The 18,591-nt window shown below is 44.7% G+C and overlaps 1 protein-coding gene across 6 annotated transcripts in view; it reads left to right on the forward strand.

Moving 5' to 3' along the window:
* Positions 1–18,591, forward strand: part of ppp6r2a (protein phosphatase 6, regulatory subunit 2a) — an 87,426-nt gene that overhangs the window by 12,396 nt on the left and 56,439 nt on the right. For all 6 annotated transcript variants that reach the window (XM_084330807.1, XM_084330811.1, XM_084330809.1 and 3 more), the window contains exons 2-5: positions 6,219–6,350; positions 7,815–8,069; positions 14,828–15,014; positions 18,300–18,437. In XM_084330807.1, the coding sequence (XP_084186933.1) occupies positions 7,843–8,069; positions 14,828–15,014; positions 18,300–18,437 (552 nt within the window). In that variant the 5' untranslated portion in view covers positions 6,219–6,350; positions 7,815–7,842. The remainder of the gene's footprint in view (positions 1–6,218; positions 6,351–7,814; positions 8,070–14,827; positions 15,015–18,299; positions 18,438–18,591) is intronic.

Here is an 18,591-nt window from a genome sequence, read left to right on the forward strand (position 1 = left end):
ATTATAGTAATAATAACACATGGCGATATACTAAATGACAGCCAAACATGGCACTGCAACTAAATAACACAAATACAATAGGCACATTTGTGACTGTTACAAATATAACATGTTTTATACTTGTGCTACAAGATTTTGGCCTGTGCTACAAAACTATCAACCTCTGTAGCACCAGTGCTATGTGCAAAAAAAGTTAACGTACAGCCCTGCCCAAGTAGCTGCGGCTACCATGTGTTGTCAAGTTATTGTTATAAGGAGCCCAGTCCAAGCTACAACAGTCTGCATTCCCTTAACAGTTGTTTGTATTGAGCCGTATTGTATTGTACCCATTCTGCAATCTGTTAAATAAAGTTTACATCCATTCATTCTGCTAGCATTAACGTTACCAAGCTGCTAGCCACAATGCTATACTGTTATACTGGCATATCCTAATCACGTTAGCATGTAAGCTAACAAAATCGACGATGATCTTTTTGTGAGACTAAACTCCGCTCTTGGTGGTCAATTGTGTTGATGTTAGTTTTGTTTCATCAACAAATGAGGCAGAACACACAGTGAATGTATCCGTTTTAGTTTATTGCACTTTATTTCTTGCTGAAAAATAAATGCTATGTGGCTAAATGGCTCATGCGAGGTATAAAGATGGTGGCTTTTGAGATTTTGAGCAGGATGTGGAGTGTCTCATTCAACCTTTCTGATTGGTTGAAAATGGCCTTCATGTTTGAACTACATCGCCACCTACTGCTTTGGCATTGTACTACATGTATATAGTAGACGAGACAAAACGACGTCTAACTTAACTCTTACTTGCCTGCCAATACGCAGCGTTCTGAAAAGATAATGAAACTAAACGAAAATGGCCCTAGTGTAACCGCAGCCTGAGTATTCTAGCGGTTATTTTCGCTCCACCCCCGCTTTGGAGAAGACCCGCTCTGCGGTGTGTTTGGTCTTACATAACAGCCTGTGGCTTGTTTACCGACGTCACATCCGCTACTCTTCTGTCTACTCTTAGCCTAGGGAGCTAACGTTATGTCCGACGATTAGCTAACGTTAGCTTAACGTTAAATAAGTAGGAGTAAGCCGACCGCTAAAAAGAGAACCCACCGTGGCAGCACGAGCACATAATAAAATAAAGTTTCGAGAGGAGTTGAAGTTTGAAGATAGTAGCAGAGAGCAAGAGCAGAGGTGGAAAACTGAGCTACACTTTCTAACAACCTGCCCACTGTACCAAGATATCAGAGACATAACAACCTGCCCACTGTACCAAGATATCAGAGACAAGTATACTCCCCATGAATTGCAAACACCCAAAGAGAGTTTGTAAACATGTATTGTGCCGTTTTGCGGTAAACAAAACGTGACATCATCAGACTTTTTTCTTTCTTTCTCATAACCGAAAGTAGGCACCGTTGGATCTCACGTGAATCGATACTCAGTAGTACCGACGTGTTTCGGTAGGTACCTTTTTAAAAGTACAGAATTCGGTACCCATCCCTATCGAGTATACTCGATATATCGCCCAGCCCTAATTGAGTGTTTCATGTAGTTACAAGCAGCTAGGGATGCCCCGATCGATCGGCCAGCGATCGGTATCGGCCGATATTCAGTATAAATATGAGATTGGTGAATTCCGATAATGCTTTATTTTCGCCGATCGTGCAAACCGATCGATGACACGGAAAACATGCGTGTCATGAGTTCTCACTCGCTCTTCTCACAGCCACACAGCTGCTGCTGCTGCACGTCTTGCCCCTCCTCCTCCTCCCCCTCCCAGACCCATCTCATGTGAACAAACCCTTCGGCAAGACTCGACTGCATGAGCACCGCAGAGCTCCTCTTTCAACATAAGCATTAAATAAAATGGCCCAGTCATCTATTCACTTTTGTTTAATACATGAGGCGTTGTCTAATGTTATCTAGCTACTGATAGCTCCTGATATCAACGTCTGATATCATCAGTTTGGTATTTGTTTTCGCAAGTGCTGGGCTGGCTAGCGTTGGCTAACTAGCTATCGCTCGTGAGCTAACGTTAGCTACCGAGCTAACGTTAGCTACCGAGCTAACGTTACTGTTTAAACAAAACTACACAGTCAACTATTCACTTTAGTTTAATACATGATGCATTGTCTAACTGGCTCGCTACTGATGGCTCCTGATATCAACAAATGCGCATTTCAGTTTAAGAATGATAGGGATGCACCAGCATGAGACCTCCGTTAGCTAGGTAGCTCACGTTAGCTCACGTTTGTTTTAACGAAATTACCCAGTAAACTAAATAGTTCACTTTATTTTAATACATGATGCATTGTCTAACGTCATCTAGCCGGCTAGCAGTAGCTACAGATAGCTCCTGATATCAATGTCTTATAAAGTACATAATTGACATTATTCGTTTTTGCAGCTGACCATTGGCTAATTAGCTATCATGCTTCATAACACGTTTCAGACCCTGTTGAACTATCGCTCTGACTGGGGACGCTGAGGGCATGCTGAACAAAGCAGAGTATACACACAGACCGTGGAGCTGTTTGCAGATAGCGAGCATTTTTACTTGTTGCGTGGTGGCGATGTCTCGCAGATAATACAACTACAAGTATAATTATATAATATATATATTTTATATATTAAAAAAAAGTATATACATTTTTTATTTTTATTTTTTAAACCAAAAACGATCGGTATCGGCCGATATGGCTCATAGACGATCGGTGATCGGTATCGGTGGCAAAAAACGTGATCGGGACATCCCTAAGCAGTACATATAAGCCTTATTGAGTGTCGGTGAATCCGGCTAATGCTGCTTTAGTGGTCAGCCTTAGGCTACGAAGTTCTACACTGAGCTTAGATAAATTATACACTTTTGACAAAGAATAGCCTAAGGCTACCATGCTCTCTTAAGTAGGGGTGTAAACGTACACGTATCCTTACCGTACCAAACGAATACAATGGTATGTTAACCACTAACGACCGCCCACGAGGGCTGATTTTTTCACAATCTAATATTATTATTATTAAAAAAAGTTTTACAAGTCTGTTCATTTCAATATAGAATATTTGTTGACAGCCCTACAAGTACAATTAGTTACTGCACTGCACACTACATCACCCCTGAGTGGAACATGGAAAACCAAACTTTCCCCCACTGTACCGAAAACCGGTACCGAACCTTGACTTCAAAACCGAGGTACGTACCGTACCGTGGTTTTTGTGTACCGTTACACCCCTAATATCTAAGTGAACTTCTTGATAATATATGGCCTGATGTCTAATTCTGACCTAAGCCTCGTGCATTTTGATTATCGCCAACATGTTGAGCTTGACATGATAGCTTGACACAACCAGAAGGAGGTGCCTGGAATTGAGCTTGTTTACTTGCAGCTTGTCAGCTTGTTTTGTATGGAATGTTTACAATAGCATGCTTATTTGCCAGTGAATTTGCCATTGTGTCAACCTAATGGCTTATTCAAGTAGGCTTCCTAATTAGGTTTAGTTGGAGGTCCAAAGTTCATTGTTGTTGCAGACGCATTTCAAAATCTCACATTGTTGTTAAAATGAGATTTTCTGTTGGGATAAACTATAGGCTGCTATATCTCCTGTTTGTTTCCCTTCTTTTTTCTTTTTGTGAAGCCATTTTGAAGCCAGGGGGCAAGTTACTACATGGAAGCGGTATCATATCGCGCTCTCATTCATAAAACCATGCGCTACATTCCAAGTGTATTGACTCAGGGATCGACCGCAAGAGGACGAAGATTAAGCCGGACCCCATCCACCCCTCCTCAACGGCATTCTCATTACCTGTCAGTCTGATAGGCGCCAAGGTCACGACCCTATGACTAATCACAGAAAGCCTCTTTCTCAAACAGATCTGCCCTCATTAAGTTTACAGTGCTGAGTGTTTTGCTGTAGTGAAGGTAACTGTTTTGTCATAATGACTTTGAGCTCTGATGCAAGGTCTTACACGGCTCCAGACATGGCCATTTAAATATTTATCAGGCCACACAAATTAAGTTGGATAATTAATTAATAACTTATTTCATAAAGTTGTACTCATAGCTGACAATACATCAATAGATTCACTATATTTTTCTGTGAAGCACCATGAGATGTTGTGCTATATAAATAAAATTACAAGCCTCATTTCCCACTTTTTATATTCAGGGTTCGTACGGGTGCTGGAAATCCTTGAAAATGCTTGCATTTCAATGTGCTGTTTTCAAGGTTTTAAATGTGCTTGAATTGTGTATAAAGTGCTGGAAAGTTATTGAAATTGTAATTGCACTTTATACTTTAATAATAAATCGCTATCTGACTGAATAGTTTGGTTTTTAGACAAAGAAATAAAATAAGTCGGAGCGACTCGCGAGCCTATTTTGCATTCGCCTTTCACGCAAAATGAAATGTGGCTCGGCTCTACCCGTAGTGTTTTTACCTGTGCCATCTGAGAACGGCGCGCGCGTGTGTGTGGCCAAAATGCCGGGAGGCTGCCGTTTTAATGAGCTCTGGCTCGGAGATATCAAATATAATTCAGAGGAGAACATCCTCGAGTAGCCGTGTGCAAAATATGCAGAAAGGACTTGAAGATTTTTACCATGGGGATTGGGGGAGTCTGCACGTTCGAGCCACGTTGAAAGGTGAGCCACTGAACCATTATTAACGTGTCTCGGCCTGGCTCGCCAGGTAACTAAGTTCGAGACTACAAGTGCTCCACACCTGTCTCCGTAAATGTTTGTTATAAAAATACCACTTCAATAATCGAAATAGTCAAGTAACAGGCAGAATACACTATTGGAATTACAAACTCGTGTTTACCGGACTCTGTTTTTCACAGCAGTGTTGTAGCATGTAGCATGTAGCATAGCTTAACGTTAGGCGAATCAACGTTAGCTAATTTCCTTTCATGTATTTCAAAACACGAAAACTTGTATTGAAATGGTATTTTATTTTTATAACGGAACCCACGACTTCCCTCCCGCTAACTCAGCCAAACGAGTTAGTATGGCGATCGGTCCAAGCCGCAGGCAATGCTGACTCCGGGAGTCGAGACTGCAGCCTCTTTCATTGGTAACGAGCGCATTCTCCGCTACGCCACCCGACCGCCTAGGCTGTGCATATTTTTTAATACAATATATATATCCAATGAAAGCCCTATTTGTTGCCTGGAGTTACATGCCGATATGGGAGGCGTGCGCCAAAGTACACGGCAGACTTTCTTTTAGTTTTTTAGTTTTTATACCACCCGTGAAGCCCGAGGCTCTAGTAGCTCCGTCAATCATATTTGGCGATCTCGGAAATTCTTGGACAGGGGGCGGCTGCGTGGCGCAGTGGGCAAGGCGCTCGCCACTAACGCAGGAGCTGCTGGTATCGAGCCCAGCTCTCGGCGTTGCTACCGGCTTGGCCGGCCGTCATACTACAATTGGTAGTGTTAGAGGGTGGGAAAGCCGGTGGACGTTGTGGACAGCGACTCCTACAGCGGTTGGGTGACGCCAGTACGGCGGAAACAGGAAGTATCAGGGGCAGCATGAGCCTCCCACACATTACTCCTCGCTACAGAGTTCGAGCTGTTGCGGTGAAAAGATGCGACTGGCTGCCTCCTCGTGTACCGGAGGGGACACGTGATACAAGGCTTCTATCCTCACTACAGCCGACCAGTGGGAGGCATTGTCTAGCAACGTTCAAGACCGGGGAGGGAAGAATTGGAAACACGAAATTGGGATGGGAGAAAAATAGAAAATGGGGAGAAAGTGGATAAAAAAATAAAAAAATCTTGGACAGGGTTGTTGTAACCAATGAGTGTGGCTTTCCAATGATACCCCACATGGGGATGAGCGAATCAGGGATCTAGGTGAAAAGTCATGAGCGAAAACAGGAAGAGAAAAAAAACACGGAATGCATTGGAGTCTGTGTTAATTTTGTCAACTAAAATGATGACTAAATATGGTCGTTAACGAAGCTCTCTCTCTGTCTCTCTGTCTCCATGTCTCTCTCTCTCTCTCTCCATGTCTCTCTCTCCATGTCTCTCTCTCTCTCTGTCTCCATGTCTCTCTCTCCATGTCTCTCTCTCCATGTCTCTCTCTCTCTCTCTCTCCATGTCTCTGTCTCCATGTCTCTCTCTCTTCATGTCTCTCTCTCTCTCTCTCTCTCTCTCTCTCTCTCTCTCTCTCTCTCTCTCTCTCTCTCTCTCTCTCTCTCTCTCTCTCTCTCTCTCTCTCCCCCCCCAGGTTATGGTGAGTCGGTGTGTTCTGCTGAAGAGCTCCATGCTGATAGATGCCAGGCCTCGCCACACTGTCTGCACCAACACAAATGCCTGCCTGGAGGAGGTCTGAGTAAAGATACCTACATTTCATCCACTGGTGCGTACGAGTCCCTACCTGCTCACATGGTGCGTTGGGGAGGTCAAAGGTCCTGCCGTAATGTCATCAAACGGGTGCTCCGCCCACAATGTTAGTGTTGTCACGATACTGGCATTTTTTCTTTTTTTTAAATGATCCTTTCCCCCCTTCTTTTTCCGTTTTTCTCCCCTCCCAATGTTAGTCGTTATGCCAATTCCCAATCCCCTTCCTGGTCGTTGCGCACTCTACCCCCTACCGTCGATCTGGGAGGGCGGAGACTATCACATGCTTCCTCCGACACATTGTGTACTAGGGCTGCACGATTAATGGATTTTAAATCCATACTCAGCTGATAGAGTTGTGCCCTTCCTGATGGCTTGTCGTACAGAACTTGTAAGTCACTTTGGATAAAAGCGTCAGCTAAATGACTAAATGTAAATGTAAATGTAAATCGAAATCGAAATCGCGATTTGGAATGATGCAATTATCAAATCGCAAAAAATATATATATATCGCAAATTACATTTTTTTTTATTTTATTATTTTTTTTACCAGGAAGTCTCATTGAGATACAAGATCGGTTTGGGAGAGGGAGGTAAGGGGTTTTAGATTGTGTGTTGTGAAGTTTAGACTTCAGAGAGGGAGAGTAAAGTACAGAAAAAAAGGTACGTTAAGTACTGGTATCGATTCCCAGGTAAAAAGAAAAATTTTCAGACTCTGTGTCCCAAAAAGACCCACCGCGTAGGCCAGATGCAAGCCGCATTTTACAATAAACCTTTGTGGGGCTGCTTAATTATTTTTATTATAATCGCAAATTTTATCGCAATCGCAATATCTGTCAGAAAAATCGCAATTAGATTATTTCCCAAAATCGTGCAGCCCTATTGTGTACCCAGCCCACCACTTCTTTTCACCTGGCAGCGCGGACTCTCACTGGGAGAGTGTAACGTGTGGAAGGTCACACTACCTCTCTTAGATCCTTCCCTCGCTGCGCAGGCGCCCCGACCGAACTGTAGGAGTCGCTGTCCACAACGACCCAGACCCACCCACCGGCTTCCCTCCCGCTGACTCTGCCAATCAAGCCAGTATGACGGCCGGCCAAGCCGGAAGCAACGCTGACAGCTGGATTCGATACCAGTGTCGCTTGCGTTGGTGACGAGCACCTTGTCCGCTGCGCCACCCAGCCGCCCTTGGAATTTCTAACTTCGATACGATACCTTGAAAAGTATCGATATTCGATACCATTTTCGATACCACGGGGAAACATTTTAAATCTTAAATGTAATTATAATAAATTTTTTTTACTAAATTTTGCTTTTGTTGCTGGTCGATTCTCCTCAGCTTCTCTCTGGTACTATAAGAGAAGAGAAATATAACACTTTTAAAAGTCTTTGTTCCTCTTTAGATCAGACATTTAAAAATAACTAAATGATCTAATCTAATAAATCTAGTAAATGTACTGACCCCCCCCCCCCCCCCCCACAGGGCTGTGTCCCCCGCCCCAGCAGCCACCATGTTCTGGAAGTTTGACCTGCACACCACCTCCCACATCGACCAGCTGCTGGACCGGGAGGACGTGACGCTGCGAGAGCTGATGGAGGAGGACGACGTGCTGCAGGAGTGCAAGGCCCAGAACCGCAGGCTCCTCCTCTTCCTGTCCCAGCAGCCCTGCATGCAGGAGCTGGTCCGACTCATCACCACGGAGCCGCCCGCCGACCTGGAGGAGCGCAGTCGCTTCAAGTGAGACCAACACAGACACGTCTGACTCTTTAAGGGCTTGCGTCCATTTACCGCATTTTTCTGGGCGCAAGCGTCTTTTTTTCAATTGTTCCCAATGCGGCCGCCTATAGGAAATGCGCTGCGGCTTCTTTTTTCAGTGCATTTCAGCTTTTTTGTGCGGCCGCACCCTGCGTTTAAAGTTGAAAACTTCTGAACTTTTCAGAGTGAGCTGCGGTTTTTCTCTCGCCGCAAGCGCTTCATCCCAGCACTACCCAGCGCTCTGCCAGCGTTTTTCAGCTGGAAAAATGCGGTAAATGGACGCAAGCCCTAAGTCAGGGATAACCTTCTGTAGTGTGGTAGTGAAAGTGTTGACCTTCTGTAGAGTGGTAGTGAAAGGTTAACATTCTGTAGTGTGGTATTGAAAGTGTTGACCCTTCTGTAGTGTGGTAGTGAAAGGTTAACCTTCTGTAGTGTGGTAGTGACAGGGTTAACCTTCTGTAGTGTGGTAGTGAAAGGTTAACCTGTAGTGTGGTAGTGAAAGGTTAACCTTCTGTAGAGTGGTAGTGAAAGGTTAACCTTCTGTAGTGTGGTAGTGAAAGGTTAACCTTCTGTAGTGTGGTAGTGAAAGGTTAACCTTCTGTAGAGTGGTAGTGAAAGGTTAACCTTCTGTAGTGTGGTAGTGAAAGGTTAACCTTCTGTAGTGTGGTAGTGAAAGTGTTGACCCTTCTGTAGTGTGGTAGTGACAGGGTTAACCTTCTGTAGTGGTAGTGAAAGGTTAACCTTCTGTAGTGTGGTAGTGAAAGTGTTGACCCTTCTGTAGTGTGGTAGTGAAAGGTTAACCTTCTGTAGTGAAGTGTTGACCCTTCTGTAGTGTGGTAGTGACAGGGTTAACCTTCTGTAACGTGGTAGTGAAAGGGTTAACCCTCTGTAGTGTGGTAGTGAAAGTGTTGACCCTTCTGTAGTGTGGTAGTGAAAGGTTAACCTTCTGTAGTGTGGTAGTGAAAGTGTTAACCTTCTGTAGTGTGGTAGTGAAAGGGTTGACCCTTCTGTAGTGTGGTAGTGACAGGGTAAACCTTCTGTAGTGTGGTAGTGAAAGGGTTAACCTTCTGTAGTGTGGTAGTGAAAGGTTAACCTTATGTAGTGTGATAGTGAAAGGGTTAACCTTCTGTAGTGAAAGGTTAACCTTCTGTAGTGTGGTAGTGAAAGATTAACCTTCTGTAGTGTGGTAGTGAAAGGTTAACCTTCTGTAGTGTGGTAGTGAAAGGTTAACCTTCTGTAGTGTGGTAGTGAAAGGTTAACCTTCTATAGTGTGGTAGTGAAAGGGTTAACCTTCTGTAGTGTGGTAGTGAAAGGGTTAACCTTATGTAGTGTGGTAGTAAAGGGTTAACCTTCTGTAGTGTGGTAGTGAAAGGTTAACCTTCTGTAGTGTGGTAGTGAAAGGTTAACCTTCTGTAGTGTGGTAGTGACAGGGTTAACCTTCTGTAGTGTGGTAGTGAAAGGGTTAACCTTCTGTATAGAAAGGTTAACCTTATGTAGTGTGGCAGTGAAAGGGTTAACCTTCTGTCTTGGTAGTGAAAGGGTTAACCTTATCTAGTATGGTAGTGAAAGGGTTAACCTTCTGTAGTGGTAGTGAAAGGGTAGCCTTCAGGGGAGGAAACTAACTTTTTGGCTTACCAGCCAACTGGCGGGTATCTGATTTTTTTTACCAGCCAAATAGATTTTTTACCAGACAAAAAAAATCGCTAATTGTGATAATTACTTCTTTGTACGTCTTCGTCTAAATTGATTTTCAATCATAGTAAATTAATCACACTGTCTCTACTCTTCAAAATATTACATCATTAAATCACATATTAACATGAAAGAGGGAACTATTCTGGACTGGGTTGGGCTGAACTGGGCAGTGAAAGATGCTGGGTTGGGCTGGTCTAGGTTATACTGAATGATGAATTGAAAATGAATTGAAAATGGGGGACCCTGATGTAAACAAGACGAAAGTCTTTCTCTGGTCTGCATCCCCTTAACAATTGCATGTATTGAGCCGTACTGTACTGTACCCATTCTGCAATCTGTTAAATAAAGTTTTCATTCATCACAGCTCAACTACTAGGAATGTGTGTCTGACTCTTAAGTGCAGGAAATATTCATCAGAAAGGGGGGACATGATGGAGGGAATGGAAAGAGCAGGTTTGACAGGAGCAGGGTTGAAGGGATTGATTGATTGAAAAGTTTATTAACAGATTGCAGAATGGGTACAATACAGTACAGTTCAATACATACAATTGTTAAGGGGATGCAGACCAGAGAAAGACTTTCGTCTTGTTTACATCAGGGTCCCCCATTTTCAATTCATCATAACATATTGGAGTGTGGAGGAAGTGGACAAGGCATTAAGCAAACAGGACTGAAATGGGGGACCCTGATGTAAACAAGACTAAAGTCCTTCTCTGGTCTGCATCCCCTTAACAATTGTGTGTATTGAGCTGTACTCTATTGTACCCATTCTGCAATCTGTTAATAAAGTTTTCAATCAATCAATCAATACTGGGTTGGGCAGTGAAAGAACCAAGCATTTCACTGTAATGTAATAGCTAAATAAAACAACTTGAACTTGACTTGTTACATTTGCACTCTGGTTGTATGCCAAATGTATTCTGGTTGTACTGTACTTGTGCTGTAAGATGACAATACATTGGAACCGAATCGACAACGCTAGGGGTTCAGCAGGTGTGTTCTGAATGCCAAATATGACAACATCACCGTTGTGAAGGGCATATGGGCGAGTGGTGATATGCTGGGAAACCCGGTAATAATAAAATGTCACTCGGCTGCATTTAAGCAAAGCCGCTCAGTATAGTCGTCCACTATGTTGAATGCGCGTTATGGTAGCTTGTTACATGCTAGGTAGCTAGCCGGCTAATGCTGGTTGACTTGTCATTCTCATCCGACTCGAAGGAGACGCGTCGCGTGCTGTTGTTCGCCCCCATGTCAGACCGCACCGATATCCGAAAGCGACGACTCTACATGCAATTATTTTCATCCACTCATGTGTTTTTGTAAGTTTGTCTACGTTGTCAAGCCGGTGACAGGAGTCTGTAGGGCCGCACGCAGTGGTCTGTCCACTTCCCCTAGATGGGCGGCATCTTCTAGAAAACGAGTGTTCATTGGAGGAGCTTAGAGCGCATCTGTACAACGATGATGTTCATTGGTTATGGTCTGATTATTATGTGGCGCAAATGGGAGGAATCAAGGGGGGAGTCAGAGTTCGGTTTGTGCCAGTGAGCGAATCAGCAGATTGCAGAATGATTTTTTTGTTTTGTTTTGTAATTACTAGTACTCGCCAGACTGGCGAGTGCTCTTCATGAATTACTCGCCAAACGTAAAAAATACCCGCAATTGGCGAGTAAAGTGGCCTAATTTCCTCCCCTGGTAGCCTTCTGTAGTGTGGTAGTGAAAGGGTTAACCTTCTGTAGTGCTAGTGAAAGGGTAACCTTCTGTAGTGTGGTAGTGAAAGGGTTAACCTTCTGTAGTGGTAGTGAAAGGGTAACCTTCTGTAGTTGTAGTGAAAGGGTTAACCTTCTGTAGTGGTAGTGAAAGGTTAACCGTCTGTAGTGTGGTAGTGAAAGGTTAACCTTCTGTAGTGTGGTAGTGAAAGGTTAACCTTCTGTAGTGTGGTAGTGAAAGGTTAACCGTCTGTAGTGGTAGTGAAAGGTTAACCTTCTGTAGTGTGGTAGGGAAAGGTTAACCCCCTGTAGTGTGGTAGTGAAAGGTTAACCTTCTGTAGTGTGGTAGTGAAAGGTTATCCTTCTGTATTGTGGTAGTGAAAGGTTAACCTTCTGTAGTTTGGTAGTGACAGGGTTAACCTTCTGTAGTGTGGTAGTGAAAGGTTAACCTTCTGTAGTGTGGTAGTGACAGCGTTAACTTGCTGTAGTGTGGCAGTGAAAGGGTTAACTTGCTGTAGTGTGGCAGTGAAAGGTTAACCTTCTGTAGTGTGGCAGTGAAAGGGTTAACTTGCTGTAGTGTGGCAGTGAAAGGGTTAACTTGCTGTAGTGTAACTAATTGTCGGAAATTGGTTTTAAGCCATAAATATTGGATCAGATTTTCTTTTCAATAAGAAAACTGCAGTTAAAAGTGAATCGTATTGTATCCTTTTAAATGTCCTTTTTCAAATGAAAAATGTTGCTTGGAAAAGTACTTGAAAGTCCTTGAATTTCATTTTGCAATGTCTGTGGGAAACCTGAACAATACGATGCGTCGATCATGAATATGTAAATTGACTAAATGTCATGGTCGACGAATCGTGACAGCGCTAGGGTAAACTAGAACCCTTCTGTCACAAAGTGTCCGTTAACCGTTAACTCCCCGGGTTCAGGTTCCCGTTAACCATTAACTCCCCGGGTTCAGGTTTTCCGTTAACTCCCCCAGGTTCAGGTCCGTTAACCGCTAACTCCCCCGGGTCCAGGTTCCCGTTAACCGTTAACTCCCCCGGGTTCAGGTTCCCGTTAACCGTTAATTCCTCCCCGTTCAGGTTCCCGTTAACCGTTAACTCCCCGGGTTCAGGTGTGAGCTCCGTTAACCGTTAACTCCCCCAGGTTCAGGTGTGAGCTCCGTTAACCGTTAACTCCCCTGGGTTCAGGTTCCTCCGTTAACTCCCCCGGGTTCAGATTCCCGTTAACCGGTAACTCCCCCGGGTTCAGGTTCCTCCGTTAACTCCCCCGGGTTCAGATTCCCGTTAACCGGTAACTCCCCCGGGTTCAGGTTCCTCTGTTAACCGTTAACTCCCCCCAGAGTCAGGTTCTCCGTTAACCGTTAACTCCCCGGGTTCAGGTTCCGTTAACCGTTAACTCCCCTGGGTTCAGGTTCACGTTAACCGCTAACTCCCCCGGGTTCAGGTTCCTCCGTTAACCGTTAACTCCCCGGGTTCAGGTTCACGTTAACCGTTAACTCCCCGGGTTCAGGTTCCTCCGTTAACCGTTAACTCCCCGGGTTCAGGTTCACATTAACCGTTAACTCCCCCGGGTTCAGGTTCCTCCGTTAACCGTTAACTCCCCGGGTTCAGGTGTGAGCTCCGTTAACTCCCCCAGGTTCAGGTGTGAGCTCCGTTAATCGTTAACTCCCCTGGGTTCAGGTCCGTTAACCGCTAACTCCCCTGGGTTCAGGTGTGAGCTCCGTTAACCGGTAACTCCCCCGGGTTCAGGTTCCTCTGTTAACCGTTAACTCCCCCCAGAGTCAGGTTCTCCGTTAACCGTTAACTCCCCGGGTTCAGGTTCCGTTAACCGTTAACTCCCCTGGGTTCAGGTTCACGTTAACCGCTAACTCCCCCGGGTTCAGGTTCCTCCGTTAACCGTTAACTCCCCGGGTTCAGGTTCACGTTAACCGTTAACTCCCCGGGTTCAGGTTCCTCCGTTAACCGTTAACTCCCCGGGTTCAGGTTCACGTTAACCGTTAACTCCCCCGGGTTCAGGTTCCTCCGTTAACCGTTAACTCCCCGGGTTCAGGTGTGAGCTCCGTTAACTCCCCCAGGTTCAGGTGTGAGCTCCGTTAACCGTTAACTCCCCTGGGTTCAGGTCCGTTAACCGCTAACTCCCCTGGGTTCAGGTCCGTTAACCGCTAACTCCCCCGGGTTCAGGTTCCTCCGTTAACTCCCCTGGGTTCAGATTCCTCCGTTAACCGTTAACTCCCCGGGTTCAGGTTCACGTTAACCGTTAACTCCCCTGGGTTCAGGTTCCTCTGTTAACAGTTAACTCCCCTGGGTTCAGGTTCAGCTCCGTTAACGTTAACTCCCCCGGGTTCAGGTTCTCCGTTAACCATTAACTCCCCTGGGTTCAGCTCCGTTAACCGTTAACTCCCCCGGGTTCAGGTTCCGTTAACCGTTAACTCCCCCGGGTTCACGTTCCGTTAACCGTTAACTCCCCCGGGTTCAGGTTCTCTGTTAACCGTTAACTCCCCCGGGTTCAGCTCCGTTAACCGTTAACTCCCCCGGGTTCAGCTCCGTTAACTCCCCCGGGTTCAGGTTCCGTTAACCGTTAACTCCCCCTGGGTTCAGCTCCGTTAACCGTTAACTCCCCCGGGTTCAGGTTCAGCTCCGTTAACTGTTAACTCCCCCGGGTTCAGGTTATCTGTTAACCGTTAACTCCCAGGGTTCAGCTCCGTTAACCGTTAACTCCCCCGGGTTCAGGTTCTCTGTTAACCGTTAACTCCCCCGGGTTCAGGTTCCGTTAACCGTTAACTCCCCCGGGTTCACGTTCCGTTAACCGTTAACTCCCCCGGGTTCAGGTTCTCTGTTAACCGTTAACTCCCCCGGGTTCAGCTCCGTTAACCGTTAACTCCCCCGGGTTCAGCTCCGTTAACTCCCCCGGGTTCAGGTTCCGTTAACCGTTAACTCCCCCTGGGTTCAGCTCCGTTAACCGTTAACTCCCCCGGGTTCAGGTTCAGCTCCGTTAACTGTTAACTCCCCCGGGTTCAGGTTATCTGTTAACCGTTAACTCCCAGGGTTCAGCTCCGTTAACCGTTAACTCCCCCGGGTTCAGGTTCTCTGTTAACCGTTAACTCCCAGGGTTCAGCTCCGTTAACCGTTAACTCCCCCGGGTTCAGGTTCTCTGTTAACCGTTAACTCCCAGGGTTCAGCTCCGTTAACCGTTAACTCCCCCGGGTTCAGGTTCTCCGTTAACCGTTAACTCCCCCATGTTCAGGTTCCGTTAACTCCCCGGGTTCAGGTTCCGTTAACCGTTAACTCCCCCGGGTTCAGGTCCGTTAACCGTTAACTCCCCCGGGTTCAGGTTCCCCAACATTGCCTGTGAGCTGCTGACGTCGGACGTGTCCATCATCAACGACAAGCTCGGTGGCGACGAATCACTGCTGGAGATGCTCTACCACTTCCTGGAGCAGGACCCGCCTCTCAATCCCCTATTGGCCAGCTTCTTCAGCAAGACCATCGGCAACCTGATCGCCAGGAAGACGGAAGAGGTACGCTCTTAACCCTTTCACTGCCACACGACAGAAGGTTAGCCCTTTACTATCACACAACCGACGGCGATGCTCCATCATTAGCATCATTAGCTCCGCTAATGGGTTAAGGTCATGGTACGGTCGCTCGGTTCTCATCACACAGTTCACAAACAGCCACAACACGTAATATTCATAATTAACCATCACAAGCACTGTTTAGTTATTTCACCCTGTGTGGTCCAACAAAAAAATTCTCATCGACGAGATGCATTTAATTTTTTTTTACAGTAATTTATTATTATTTTATTTTTATATATATCTTTTTATTTAACCTGTTAAGCCCGGAGCCCTATTTTCTGAAAATCCGCCTAAAATACATACCTAAGTAAATGGAAGATTGCTCCACTTCTACAAGGTCCATTTGCATGTTCTTGGTATCTAGGGACATCTATGGATCTCGGGGAATGTATTCCCAGTGTCAGAAATATTGTGTCTGTTACTAGGCTTGAGTAAATTATGATGAAACAAAGGAGAATATACATTATGATTTTTCTTTGCATCTTTGACAGTGAATAACACCATGCAAAAAATGACCAGATATGAAAGAATCTAAGGAAATGAATAAAGGGAAGATGATTAAACAGAAGGTTTTGTAGATACAGTACTGAATTCTGCAATATTATTATAGAATATAGAATATCAGGCCTATAAATGACCTTATTATAGACAACTTGCACATCTATGGATCGGGCCAAATCTACTCTTTCCAATGCCAGAGTTCAATTTGGATTTAAGTATCACCAGGCGTGCAGGAAGAACCGTGAATGAAATCTACTGTATGTACAGTTCCATTCTTATAATGGATATGGCTCCACCATTTTGGATTGGATTGCAACAGGGATTGTTGCTAAATGTTCACAGAAGGTAGACACACTAACTGCGCTCCAATCTATGCCAATAACACTACGTTTTGTGATAGAGAATCCCGATTATTGTTGACGGAGAGGTCTCGGTTTTTACTGCATGCACCACCCTCGTTTCACTATCATAATGTCAATTTATATAATCTATTTTGCTCAGCAACCATGTATTTATGTTAATTACTTGAATTAAATGGGAACTTCACCCAACGGCAAGCGACAACGACTGGACATTACTTTTATCTTTAATTGCGCATCAAAAGACGTGGATTTCCTGCACCCAGCCGAGCGCCTACCAGGACATCAGGATAGTCGCTACATTACCCGTTAACCCTTTCACTGCCACACGACAGAAGGTTAACCCTTTACTATCACACAATCGACGGCGATGCTCCATCATTAGCATCATCAGCTCCGCATCCGCGGAGCTAATGATGGAGCATCGCCGTCGGTTGTGTGATAGTAAAGGGCTAAACTTCTGTCGTGTGGCAGTGAAAGGGTTAACCGGCTGTCGTGTGGCAGTGAAAGGGTTAATATAAACCAGTGGATACTAATAGATATAGAGGAGTCTAAGGAGAAGAGTGCAGTGATGTGCCCCCACAAGTGCATCCACTCCACCAGCATCACCGACTACTGGAGAGACGTGGCAGAGACTGCTGTTCTGCAGGTGGAGAATAGACCCCCCTATATGCTGCTCGCAACCCCCATCCATCCCTCTCTCCCTCCACTCCCTTATTGTTTAATAATGCTGTTTTTATGAATACCGTTAGATGTAGGCCCGTCCTCTATATCTAGCAATCCACTCGTTTATAGTTAACGGGTATGTTCAATTAGAATAATAGTACGTCATTCGTTTGCATTGCCAAGCTGGTTGATAGCCTACTCCATTTGAAATTCCATAGCAACGATACATCTTTAGGAACTATTTTTCTACACCAAGTACGCGGGCGCATCACAGCCGTGGCAATATTCCTGATATTCCACTGGTTCTCTCGTGTATTATTGCTTAAATATTGAGGAAATATATCGTTTGCCTCCACTAGGGCTGACCTTCGAAGCTTTTTTGGCAATCGAAGCTTCGGGGCCGAGCTTCGATTTGAATTCGAAGCTTTGCGGAAAAATTATAATAAAAAAAAGAATTATATTAATTATAATTTCTTATTTAAATTTTTTTATCTTATGTTGTGGGACTTGTACAGCACTTTGGTAAACTTTGTTGTTTTTAAATGTGCTCTATAAATAAAGTGGATTGGATTAATTAATTAAGTAGCCCCTTTCGACAAGGTTTCACTCGGCTGTGCTGCCTGGGTGCAGTGGGGCTGCTCTCACAGCCAACGACATGACATTACATAATTATGTTGCAACCTTCGTCTATCAAGCAAACAATTATATTATATTTAATTTATAATTATATCAGACAATGCACCTACAAAAGCAGATGATTACAATTAAATTAGCCAACTTGGTAACACATTAGTCATAGCAGCATAGGCATAGCCTTATTAATGTTTTGTGTGGCGTCGCTGTCGTGTACAACGATACTTATGTTTTTTAGGTGATTTGACAAAGTTGTTGTAGAGTTGTGATATGCCATTTTCTTCTGGCATATCTGGCACTCGGCTTTTTGGGCATTGTCTTTGCATATTTTAAAGTGTAACCACACGTCTGATGACTTCTTCGTCGACATGTCTGCTGCACATGTCCTTGTTGTTTTCAACACAGATAATCTCCACGTGCTTGTTGTAGAGAGGTGGAGTCGAGGCGCCGCTTACTTTCGTTTCATTGGAATGGAGGCGGGAAGGCGCCGCTCGCTTACTTTCGTTTCATTGGAATGGAGGCAGGAAGGCGCCGCTTACTTTTGTTTTATTTATTTATCGCAAGATTTTGGAGGCAAAAATAATAATAATCGTTTCGATTTTTTTTATAATGTTCGAAGCTCGTGCCATCGAACGAAGCTTCGAAGTATTTAAGACAGCCAAGTATTGAGTGCATATACTTTTCAGTAGGCCGACATTTCTGTAATATATATACATACATACAGAATTTTGGGTTTTCATTAGCTGTAAGACATAATCATCACAATTTAATGAAAGAAATAATATATGATTTTCACTTTTTTAATAAATAAATTAACTTTTTCTCTATATTCTTATTGAGATGCACCTGTATATGTGACGTCTGTTATTTTACAGGCCCTCTTTTTTCTTGGTCCTGTGTGTTCTCTCTGTGTTCTCTGTCTGTGTTCTCTCTCTGACCCCTCTCTTCCTCTCTCTCTCTCTCTCTCTCTCTCTCTCTCTCTCTCTCTCTCTCTCCTCTCTTCTCTCTCTCTCTGGTCCTGTTATCTCTCTGACCCCTGTCTTCTCTCTGGTCCTGTTATCTCCAGGTGATCTCCTTCTTGAGGAAGAAGGAGGGCTTCATCGGTCTGGTTCTGAAACACATCGACGCCTCTGCCATGATGGACCTGCTGCTTCGCCTCATCAGCTGCGTGGAGCCTGCCCCCTTGAGGCAGGAGGTCCTCACTGTAAGCCCAGTGTGTCTGTGTTCCATTAGACTGGACTTCCTCCTCAGAGTAGATCCTCTCATTGAGATAAGATAATATAAGATATTCCTTTATTGATCCCCTTGGGGAGATTTGGGCATCATAGCAGCATTGGGGAGGGGAGGTACAGGTATGG

Source organism: Notolepis coatsorum (assembly GCF_963971535.1).
Source record: "Notolepis coatsorum genome assembly, chromosome: 15".
NCBI classification, from domain to species: Eukaryota; Metazoa; Chordata; class Actinopteri; order Aulopiformes; family Paralepididae; genus Notolepis; species Notolepis coatsorum.